General features: G+C 47.9%; 1 protein-coding gene across 2 annotated transcripts in view; it reads right to left on the bottom strand.

Annotated features, from left to right (window-relative positions):
• Window positions 1–11,223, bottom strand: part of ZCCHC14 (zinc finger CCHC-type containing 14) — a 70,202-nt gene extending 58,979 nt beyond the window's left edge. The window contains exon 1 of one of the 2 annotated variants that reach the window (XM_014792645.2): window positions 10,619–11,223. In XM_014792645.2, coding sequence (XP_014648131.2) covers window positions 10,619–11,179 — 561 coding nt within the window. In that variant the 5' untranslated portion in view covers window positions 11,180–11,223. The remainder of the gene's footprint in view (window positions 1–10,618) is intronic. The other variant, XM_004437041.3, reaches the window with a different exon arrangement.
• Window positions 11,224–12,390: the final 1,167 nt, after the last annotated feature.

The following is a 12,390-nucleotide window of genomic DNA, read 5'->3' as shown; positions in this document are numbered from 1 at the left end:
TGGGAGAGGGAATTGTTTCTCTTCCCGATAAATTAATTCTCTTCCTTTTTCAAACAGTTATTTTTTCTAGTCTAGACTATAATATTTCTAGAAGTAGTTCCTACATATACACATTTTAATTAGATTCACTGTGAATCAGTAAGATACCTAAGGATATATTAATTTCTTTCTAGTAATTCTATTGAAGTTTTTATGTAAAAGTCCCAAATAATTAGGAAATGACTCTATAATGCTCCCTTCTTATAATTAATCTGATGTCACTGTTTAAAGTATAAAAGAAATGTAAACTGAACTTTAATTGGGATGATTAACAGTCGTTCTACAGCAAACTGAAATATCTAGGCTTATCATGATTTACAATTTTGTAAACATTAAAGGAATATAATGAAAACAGTGTTACTTTTAGAACTACAAACACTACTGCAAGGAGATGAAGTAATCCACATGCACGGCTCCCCAGGAGACAAGTCTACCAGAGCATCCCAAGACCACACACCCTTTCCCCAGCTCTCTGCATACTCATCCATAAACCTGGTTTTGTCATGGAAGCTTTTACATGCCAGCTTTTGCAAAAGAAGAAAGTAGAATACAGATGCTAAAATTCACTAAAATCTATAGCTATGTAATGCATGACAGACGAGCCATCGGATCAAGGCATTTAAGGAAGAGTATGAGTTGGCAGCAGATGTTGCTAATACGGCCACAGAAAGGAAAAGCAGTAGGAAAAAACAAGCTTTCACTAGGGTGGCCTTTCATGAGCCCCCACACCCCCTCCTCCCACGAGGTTTTCACAGATGCTCAGGACACAGCCCCTACTGGGGGACAGGGACCACTAGGCTCAAAAGAGAAAGACATGGTCTCTAACCTCCAATAAGTCAAAGTCTGGTGATGGAAGCTTAAAGAAACTCATTAGAATAGTACGGGAAGTCTAGGACAGAGGAGACAACAGAAGGCTTGGTATGTGTGAGCCGAGAAGTGGGGGTTGGGGTGCCCCTGGTACCAGGTGTCTCATCTGAGAGAATAGCACAGGCAAAGGCTCTTGGGAAAGAGGAACAGAGTGAACACGAGGAACTGCAAGTACAGACAGAGGTGAGCAGACAGGCGATGGACAGATCCCAAAGGCCACAGCACAGCGCGCCGAGAACCGCACGCCACAGAGAAGGAATTCTACACCACCTCACCAAGACCATCTCAGGGACACCCTGGGCACTGCTGTGAGAAGCTAAGAGCAGGGCCGGGAGACTCCACGGGGTTATAGTAGACTAGACCCAGGTGGGCTGTCACTGTTATTTCTAAAAAGAGTTAAGGTACTAAAGTTTCTGAATGATTTAATTAAAAAACAAAATAGAGCAGCTATAAAGTTGTCTATTGCAGACTTCAAACAATGACCACAGCTTATCTCTAAGGAGCTTCTCACTCACCTGCATCACAGCATGCGCTCCTGACTCTGGGGAAGGAATGGAGTTAAGTGAGGCTAGGGCCATGCTTGTTCCCTGAAGACCATTTCAATCTGTGCCCAACATCTAAGTCTGCCTACAGATAAGTGTGCCATATATGCGACCATCATGCCAAGTGTGGTGGGGAGAGGCTGAGGGAGAGGACGAGACAGACAGACAAGGAGAACAGTGACCTGGGCTGTGGCCGTGTCGATGGAGAACAAACTTATAAGAGATTGAGTATGTGGTGTGGCTGTGTCCATAGAGAACAAATCTCTAAGAGACTTAGGACCTGGTGGGGCCATGGCCACGGAGAACAAATCTCTAAGATTTAGGACTTGGTGTGGCCGTGTTGATGGAGAACAAATCTATAAGAGATTGAGGACTTGGTGGGGCCATATCGGTGGAGAACTAATCCGTAAGAGATTTAGGACTTAGTATGGCCATGCTGATGGAGAACAAATCTGTAAGAGATTCAGGGTTTGATGTGGCTGTGTCGGTGAATTAATCTATAGGATTTAGAACTTGGTAACAAGCTGGTTAGAGGGATGAAAAAGAAGGTAGACTATATGAAAGGTGTGGCTTCTGGCTGGGGGCATCCGGGACAAGGGCAGAGCAGTCAAGGATGGGAAGAGAAGAACTTGCCTTTGGACATACTGAGCTACCTGGAACCTCCAGCTGGATTCATCAGTGAGAGTGTCAAAATCACAGCTGAAAATGTCACAAATTATAAAGTAAGAAGAGAGGGGGAAAAGAGGAGAAAAGTCTGAGGAATACCCTCATCCAAAGGGCAGGAAAGCAGAGGAGAAGCTGCAAACAAATGCTAAGCAGGAGGACTTGGGAGGAAAACGAGCAGCAGGATTCTCCGGCAGGCTGCCCAGGCCACGGCCAGACCCCTCTAAGCCAGCATCTGGGGAGGCACCACAGCAGCCCTATTTGCTTTAAAAAAAAAAAAAAAAAAACCCTCCCCGCTCTGGGGATTCCACTCAGCAGGAACCCATAGAACAAATAAGAGATAAGAAAGATAAAGATTGAAAAGTATCCAATGAATCTGGCAAATAAGAGATCACCCAGACAAAGACATCAACGACCAAATAGACAGTCTACAAGTAAACCCAAATATATATGGGAAATGCAGCATAGGATAAAAGATATCATTTCAAATCTGAGAGGGAAAAGATGGATCATTCAACAAATCGCATTGGGACAACTGGCTTGTTATCTGGAAAACACAGAACTAGCTTTGTACCTTACACCAAATAAATTCCAGATGGATCTGTTAAATGTAAAATGAGAAACCATACAAGTTCCATACCAGAAGACACCATAGGGAATGTTTTTATAATGAATAATGCATAATGTGTATATGAGCATAATATACACATATGTATAATAATATGTACAATGCATAATGTATAATACATTTCTAATTATGACACAAAACCCAGAAGCCATACAAGACTGATAAACATGACATAAAAAAAAAGAAAACTGCATGCCAAAGTCAAAAGACAACAAACAATGAAACAAGAAACTGTGAAACAAATACTTGCAACTTCTACTAAAGACAAAAGGCTAATTTCCTTGAAACTTCAAGAGCTCCTAAAAAACAATAAAGAAAAGATCAACAACCCAACTGAGATGGGCAAAGGATATGGAGAGCTGGCTACAAATAAATAAAATGGTTCACTTGAAAAAACGTTCAACCTCACTCGTAAGAGGACTGCAAAATAAAACTACACTACACTGAGATGTATTTCTCACCAAACTGAATGGCAGCACTCGGCCGGTGTGCTAACCCTCCACGCTCGCTGAAGTATAAGACAGGCCCTCACACACTGCTGTGGGCATTCCAAAAGGTGGGTCTCAGCAGTATCTAAAATAATTATAGAGGCACAGACCATTTGACCCACCACCAATCCCACCTGCAGGTTTCTCTTCTACAAACACACCTACCAAAATGTGACAAGCCACACAAGTTGTTTGTCACACGTAGGTGATATGTACATAATATGTAAATAACAATGAGTTGTAATATTAAGATGGGAACAAAATGCCCATCAACAGGGACTATTTTAAATAGCACATTCGTGCAGAGCAACCATAAAGTAGAATGAAGAAGCTCTATGGACTGATACGGAATGCTCATTAAGAAAGACTGCCAAGAGAAGAAAGCAAAGAACAGACCGATGTGTGGAGTAAGAAACCAGTTATCCATTTGTAAATATGCAGTCTCTCTAGAAGGTTCTACAAGGAACAAACAGGAACAGAACTAGATGGCAGGGCAAAGGGTAAGAAACCTTGTGTTTTTAATGTGAAATAAAAGGTATCAATGCCCAGATAAAGGAACAGAACGTTATTCACACCTTGAATGTCCTGTGTGTCCTTCCCCAACTGCATGGAGGGAAGGGGGACCATTTCATCAAATATCCTTTTGTATATTTTCTATTTTTTTTTACCTCTGATTATATTATCTATTTAAATTTTTTTAATTTAAGAGAATATTGAGTTTCGTTTAATAAAAATTGTTATAGTTGAAGAGGTAGGGGACAAAAGCCAGGTTCCAGGACGCTGAGGGAAAAACTGAAGGTGAGGGTCAGAGATAGCAGTATCGATTTCTTGAAAGCCTGGCTATATTCTATATCATTGTAGGGGGGAGGGGCGCAGAACAGCATGTATGGGAGATCCTATTTGTATTTAAATACGTATATAGAATGTTTTAAAAGAATGTATAAATATATATTTATATATGCAATAAAATGTCAGAAAGATACACACCAAACTGTTACAAATGGACTATCCCCAGGAAGTAGGAATGGCAAGGTCTTTCTGTTGGTTGACTGGGGAGAGGACTGGGTAATGAAGGGACCAAGAGAAGAATGGTTAATAGAGGCAATGTTAAAGAAACGATTTGTTTAAAAGACAAATAAGAGACCATGAAAGTATTTATTCACCAAGTGGAAAAACAGTGGAGGTCAAAGATTGGTGTGCGGGAAGGGAGAAGGACAGGAAATGGCAAAGTCCAGACATCTGACCTAACAATGTCCCTGAGGAAACAGAAAGATGTGACCAAAACAGACAGAGGGACCAGTCTGTGACAGAAAGGAAACCTCTGCCTCTGCAACAGAAGAAGAGAAATTACGGATGGGTATGGGTACAGATAAGGTATTTCAAGGGCCAGTGATTTTTCTATGAACCTGCAAAACATCCACCTAAAATCCCAAATGCCCTTACAGGCCAGTCCACTAGTGAAAAGCGGTCCCCACGCCCACATGCTCCCCTCTGCTTCAGCGCCACCATCACAGTTCTGTCGAAGTCCTTCGTGGACTGCACCGTAAGTCTGGTCCTCCTCAGTAAACCCTGATCATGCCTTACAAATGGCTGTCAGAACATCGATTATCTGAAAGATATTGTCTTGCCTTTGTCTTCTCTTCACTCTAAAGAACTTCAGGCCTCTTAACCCAGAACAAAACAAACTGCTTAAGCATTAACCTGTTTTCTTAGTTCTTGATTATCACCTTTTACTTTTGAAAGGAAATGTTTCTATAATGTGTTAGGGCTCTTCACATTCAAAACACCTACAGACACTGCAGAAAACCTACCTTATTAAAACTAATCTCTAAACTGTATATGCCAAGGCTAAAGTCCAAAATCAGAAACCCTTCAATTATCTGTATAGTGAACTTGTGGCAACAGTTCTTACTTAAACTAATGAAATAACTAGTCTCCTGAGTGGGGGGTTCTCAAAAAAAAAAAAAAAAACAAGAGAGACAGCAAAAAGATCTTTTTCTAAAATCTAATCCATCTAAGGCAGGAAAAAAAACCCCACTTAAATAGAAACTGTTTTTCCTAGACATAATAAAAAATTTGTTTTTGATTTACTAACAGTCTCTACGGAGGTCAGCAGTCACCAACTAACAAACAAAAATGCACCAGCACGGATACCCTCTACTAGCTTGCCTTTGAAGTTGTAAGACTCATATGTTAACCCGTTGGAAAAATACATAAATTAATCCAAAATGTCCTCAATCCAAAAAGAAGGTAAATGAAGCATACAGGGCTGAGGAGACAATGGGTAAAATGAAGCCTAAGTAAACAACGAACTCCAATAACTGCAGAAAAAAGGCTAATGTTGATGTTCATCTATAACTATGTTCTAACTTATATAAGTAATACTACCACATTACTCATTACATCCTAATATAACACAAAACTTCCAGTTTCTACATCTATACTCCAGAACACAATAAAGAATAGGAACTCAGACATTTGCTGAGCTGAACAAAGCAAACATAAAGTACCTCATGTGAAAGGAGACAGCCTTAATTTAACGTGAGGGCAAGGGACAGTAATCAAACTGCCACATAACATAGCAGAACAGCAATACGATGCAACTCCAAGATGTGGTTAGTTTTCATTTTCAATGAATACACCACCAACAAGAAAGCAATGGAAACTGCATCCCAGGATGTCTCAATTGCTATATCACGTACTTCACTATAAAAAGAGGACGGTTTTGGGACCTATAAAAGCTGCCCCTCCCCCCAAAAAAATTCCAGTATGTTTTAGGATATTATCTCCTGTAGCATAATAAACAAAGCAATGTAAACAAAGACAGCCAGACTTAGCTCAGACTCCATGGACTTATTTCATGAGCAGAACAAGTGTTAAAGGTGGAGACACAACTGTGCCTCTAGGTCACAGCTATTCCTTTAACCATTAGCAATAGCAACAACTGCTCCAGACAAAGTCCCTTCTTGTGGAATGCTAGATTACTTTCAGCTGCAACAGGCAAAGAATTTAGGGTTAAAGGAGAAACCAGAAGAAGCCATTTATACCTCACATGATAACCACAGGGCAAACTACCCAATGTTTCACCTTTGAACTGAATGATTTTCAGCAGTTAAGGAAAAGCAATGAAACAAAGCAAGCTGTTGCTTGCCTTGGGCAGGAGATTATGAGCAGGCTTATTCACAGTATGTGTGTAGACCCAAAGTTTCTACAGTGCTTACTCTAGAGCCCTCATGGTGGAAACCACAGCAGACAGTTCCAGAACTGTGCCACAGAACACACACCCAGAGGAAGACCACCACCCACCACCCATCACACTCCTGCACTGAGCACTTTAACAACACTGTTTCAGCACCCCCTTAAAAAAACAAATCAACTGCACGAAGTAGTTCCGTTATGATCTCCACCGATATCAGGAGGATTCTGGAACACAAGCGTGGGAGGGCACTCGCAGCTTCTCAGCTGCGAGTGGCTGGAGCTGAGGCTTCCACCCAGCTCTTGACCACTGAACTGACCCAACACGACCAGACCTTGAGTCTCGAGAGCACAGTGTATTCTCGGCCACCTTCCACTGCAGTTCCTAAGAGAGGCCAAGGGAAGATCTACGCGGTGCTGCACACAAGGCCAGCAACCCACCAGGCGGACTCTGGTCATGAGAATGAGGTCCCTCAGGACAGCTATGTGTTGATAATGCTTCAAAGATCTAAGTGTTAGGTATAAGGGATTAAGACAAGAGCCTATTAACCATGAAGGAAAAAAGCCTAAAAATAAGCACATGAAACAACCCAAATATCCATCACCAGATGAATGGATAAACAAAATGGGGCCTACCCACAAAAGGGAATATTGTTCAGCCCTAAAAAGGAGTGAAGTACTGACACATGCTACAACATGAATGAGTCTTGAGAACATTATGCTGAGTGAAAGAAGCCAACCACAAAAGGCCACATATTTGCAGGACTCCATTTATATGAAATGTCCATAACAGGCAAATCTACAGACAGAAAGTAGAGGAGTGGTTGTCAGGGGCTGGGGGAGGGTGAATGGGAAGTGATTACAAATAGGCACCGGGTTTCTCTCAGGGGTGAGGAAAATGTTCTGGAATTAGATAGTGGTTATAGTTGCACAACCCTGTAAATATACTAAAACCTACTGAATTGTACACTTTAAAGGGGGGAATTTTACGACATATGAATTAAATCTCAAGAATGCTGTTATTTAAAAAAAAAACCATATACCTTAGCACATTATCACTTACACAGAGAAAAGATTGCAAAGGATAAATTTAAACTTTTTCAAAAATTATAGCTTTATATTTAAATAAAATCAAAGCACAGAGGCAGTGTGAGTCCAAACCGACCATTATCACTAGCCGGCATGTGCCTTAAGGAGCAGCACACCTACAGCACTTGTCGGCCACTGAGCACAGTCCAGCTACTGCAGGCTCCCACCAGCTTTACCGCTACGAATAAACATCTAGTCCACATTCTCACACTTTTCAACTTCTTCTACACATCCTCCAAGCAATAAGAATTTTTTTAAAATAACACAGTGAGGGTTTGGAGAAGCAACTGCAAATAATGACTATATCAGAAAATATAGGTAAAAGAAGTATCACTTTAAATAGGATAAAGAATTAAAAAGATCAACATCTTTATCTCAAAGATAAACACAAAGTTTCTAAGCTCAAAGAGTTCAAAACAAAATACAATAGCTTACAAAAGAAATGCAAAAAAAGCTTTAATGGGGTTGCTTTTTCAGGATTACATTAAATGTTAGACGTAGAGATACTAAGAAGACAAAATGCTTAAATGCTAGATTTCAGGAACTGTTGACTCCAAGCAGCAAAGTGTTTATCAATGTCAGGCTCTAACTTTAAAGCAGCAAAGGAAGAGAAAGTTAAATGAATGTCACTGAAATGAGTTTAGCAGTGACACAGAGGATGTAGGGAAAACCAGACACCACGATTGTTTTGAACTATGGAAACAACGGCCCCAAGGTTACTCATTATAACCTCATTATTAAAGGTGAGGCAGAATTCTCCAATTTCCCATGGATGAACAAAAAAAAACTGTCACCTCCAAGTAACTACTCAAAAATCAATTTAGAAAACACAAACACTCTGAGACATAAACACTTCCCTCTATAACAATGTGCCTCAAGTTAGCACCCCTGTAAAGACAGAGAGGACAGGGGCAGAGAAGGAGGCACTCACTGCACATCTGCTGGGCACTCCCCATGTGACCTCATGTAACCCTCCACCACCTCTGAGGCAGGTAACCTGCCCTCTGCTCCAACAGGGAAACACCAGGAGGAGGACAAGGTCACACAGCTGGTCAGCTCAGCACCCAGGTGGGCAGGAGTGGGGCGGGGCGGGGGGGGGGGTAGATTAGTCCCTTCCTCTCATCAAAGGGATTTTTGGCTGGACAGAAAGGCTCTCTTATAAAAGGTATTTTCGTTCTACCTTTAGCACTCTGCCCTGCCAAAATAAAAATCGCCATCTTCTGCTTCGATAAAGTGATACAGCTGCACACAGAAAAAACTCCCCTTCAAGAGCTGAACACGACTGGAGTAACAGCCATAGACACCATCAATGTACAACATCTAAACAGAAGACGAACAGCACGTGAAGTCGACCAGAAGGGACCGAAAGCCCATGAACAGGTGACACTCCACTGGCACCCCAGAGCTTGCTGAGCTCCCCAAGACAACCACATTCTCTAGGACCCTGCCTTCCCTTTGTTGTAGCTGCAATGACATTTTTCTGCCCAGTGCACAACAGGATTCAGAGTGGAACTTGACTGCACACTTAAAAAGAAAACCCGTCTCAGAGGTCAACATCACCAAAAAAGATACGACATAGATTAAAACCAGGGTAGGTACCACAACCACATCTTAGAGGAAGACATTAAAGAAGAAAAGCCGCAATCCAGGCTTGAAAGACAGCTTAGAAACCACCACCAGCAAACCAGAGAATATCAAAGCTTTAACTCAGAGCTCAGACACTGTCAAACCGTATTGAGCACGACTGGTCCTGACTGCAATCTCTTCCTTCCCAAAGAAAGTCAGTTTGTAATCTAAATACACACACCACACTTGGCCAAATAGAAACTCTTTTTCTTGGAGCACAATTTTGGCACTGGGTCCCAAGGGGCTATTAAAAATAAGCCTAAGCCCCAAACATTTTGTGTTTACATAGTTTTGAAACATTTAGACAAAAGTCCACATTTCTAAGAGGATGACCACCGTGCCCTTCCTGTTTAATTTGGAGACAGGAGATCTTGACTTAACCTAACATTCCTTATGAGTCCGACACCCTCTGACTCCAAGTCAGCCTGGGATTTGTTTCTACAAAGGAAGGCGCATCACCGAGAAATAACTGTTTCACACGCATCCAAGGCTCTAAACATGTTTTCCTGTCTGTTACAGTAGCCTGGTTCTTAAATACACACAGTATACACACACAATACAAAGATATACGTATATACACGTGTCTACACACATACGTACCATGTGCGTACACATTCACAAGTACATATATACACGTATACACGTACGCTCAGAGGCACGCGTACACATATGTACATGCTTATACGCACACGCCGTAGTCTGCGGCCCACCGCTGACACTAATCTCCCAGCGGCGACACCGCCCACTCAGGGGAAATGGATATCTGTGCCTTGGGAGCACCAGCACGGCACCCAGCGAACGTCAAGGTTCTAGCGCCTTCTAATCTCCACCTCACTAGAGGCTTCCTTTTCTGGTAATAAACACCAGATTTGAAGAAACCAAGGCGACACAACGTGTAACACTCATCTTTCACCCAAAAGCCCAACTAAAGAAACAAAGACCTTAGAGCGCTTCCAGCCGAGGATGGGAAAAGTGAGGCACAAAGGGGCCGCAAACTCCGCCCGGGGCGTTCTCCTGCAGAACCCAACCGAAACGAACCGCGGGCCCCCCGCCTCCCCGATCCCGGGCGCCCTGGCCGGGAGGCCCCCGGGGACCCAGCCGCGGCCCGAGATGAGTGCCACCGCCCCCAAGGGCCGCGGGGTGCCGGGCGGGGTCTTAGGCTGCGGGACTGGGGCTTGTGGTGCATGGTGGTTTGGGGTCTAGGGTGGAGGCCTGGGACACGGAGCGAAGCGCGGAGCGGAAGCTTACGGCGCGAGTGGGCGTTTGGGTGGGAGGTCTGGGTTGCGAGGAGGTGGCTGGGGGCGCGAGGTGGAAGCTTGAGGTGAGGGTAAGGGGTTGTGGAGGTTTGGGGTGGAGGCTTGACGTGCGAGTGGAGGTGTGGGGGTTTGGGGCCCGGAGTGAAGGCTTGGAGAGCGGGTGGGGTTTCGCGGCGCGGGGTGGAGGTTTGGGGCCTGGGCCGGCCGCCCCGCGCGGGCACGCACCTTGTGGCAGGCCGGGCAGGTGGGCAGCACGCTCTTGCCCCCGGGGCCCCCGCTGCCGCCGCCGCCGCTCAGGCTGCTCTGGATCTGCGTGAGCTCCTGGCGCAGCACCTGCTTCTGGTGGAAGCTGAAGGCCGGGTGGTTGGAGGCCATGGTGAAGAGCAGCAGGAACTCATCGCCCGTGCGGCCCTCGTTGAGCTGCAGCCCGTAGTTGTGGATGATGGAGTCGATGTGCGTGAGCGTGCGGTACAGCACGCCCGCCGCCTCGCGCTGCTCCGAGCCCAGCAGCGCCAGCGACACGAGCAGCTTGCTGCGCACCACCTCGTCCGTCAGGTTGGTGAGGCTGCCCAGGTCGGCCGGGTTGTTGGCCTTGATCTCCGAGTCGCGCAGCGAGTGGTAGTCCTTGCGGGCCAGGTCCTCGAGGCACGAGCCGAGGAAGCGCAGCTCGAGCGGGATGCACAGGTCCAGCAGGCCGCACAGGAACTCCACGCGCTGCGGCGACGGCAGCTCCGAGAACCAGCGGTACACGCCGTCCCTCTGCAGCGGGCAGCGCTTCTCCACCATGCTGCCGCCCGCGCCGCGCCGGGGCCCGGGGCCGGGGGCCGCCGCCCGGGGCCGGGGGCGCGGGCGGGCGCGGGCGGGGGCGCGGCGGGGCCGGGGCCGGGCGAGGGCGGGCGGGCGCCGCGGGCCGGGCCGGGGCCGGGGCGCGCGGCGCGGGCGAGACCCCGCCAGGGGCCGGCGGGCGGGCGCGCGCGGGGCGCCGGGGGCCCAGGGCGGCCGGGGCGGCCGGGGGCGGCGAGCGGCCTCGGGCCCCCCGCTCACGGCCGGGCTCCTGGCCCGCGCCCGTCCCCAGCGGCGGCCGGGGCGCGGCGGCGGCGGCGGGTGGTCCTCGTCGTCGTCGTCGTCGCCCGGGAGGCGGCCGCCCCCATCTCCCCGCGCCGCAGGGTCTGTCACTGCGGGCCGCCCCCGCCGGACCCGCCCGGGCCCTCCCGCCGCCGCCGCGCCTGGGCCGGCCGTTACCCGGGACGAGGCCGCGGGCGGGCGCCTCGCGAGGGCGCCTCAGGAGCGGGCCGCGACGGGCGGGCGGAGGGGGACGCGCGGGCGGGCGGGCGGGCGGCGGAGGGATCTGCGCCGGCACTCGCCGCGGCCTCGCGTCCAGGCTCCCCGCGCCGCGGACGGATCCGAGCCGTGCCGCGCCGCCGCGTCCGCTGCTGACGGGCGCCGGGACGAGGCGCAAGTGGGCGGGGTGGCCGCCTCTCGCGACAGCCGGGCCGGTGGGGCCCGCCCCCCAGCGCTGATTGGCTCGGCCTGTCCCTTCTCGGCCCGTGATTGTTCCGAGTCCCCAATCCGATTCGCCCGCGCCGAGGCCACGCCTCCCGGGAGCTGTCGATCATGTTGGAACCGCCCCGTTCCGCCCCTCGGCGGCCGGCGGAGTGGATTGGCCAACGGGGCTGGCGGAGCGGAAAACCTGGGGCGGATTTCTGGCTGCTTTTGTTCCCGCAGATTTGCGTGGAGCTTTGTTTGGGGTGAAAGCCGGGCGTCTGGCCTTCCTGTTTTATTCTGGAGTGTCACAATAGGGAGGCGGCGGGGCTCTTCGAAAAGACGCTGGAGGGGGCCTCCGGAGACCCGAGTCTCCATCCCGGCTCTGCCTGCCAAGCTGTGTGACCTTGGGCCAGTCGCTTGGCCTCTCTGAGCCCTGAGCGCTGCCCCGGAAGAAGAGGGTACTAAGAACAGCCCCGGGGAGCCCGTGAGAAGGCCGTGAGCTCACAGAGGGC

The sequence above is a fragment of the Ceratotherium simum genome, chromosome 30 (genome assembly GCF_057802395.1).
Source record: "Ceratotherium simum simum isolate JZ-2026a chromosome 30, ASM5780239v1, whole genome shotgun sequence".
NCBI lineage: Eukaryota > Metazoa > Chordata > Mammalia > Perissodactyla > Rhinocerotidae > Ceratotherium > Ceratotherium simum.
Note: the sequence above shows the minus strand (reverse complement) of the source record. Positions and strands in the feature narration are given on the sequence as shown.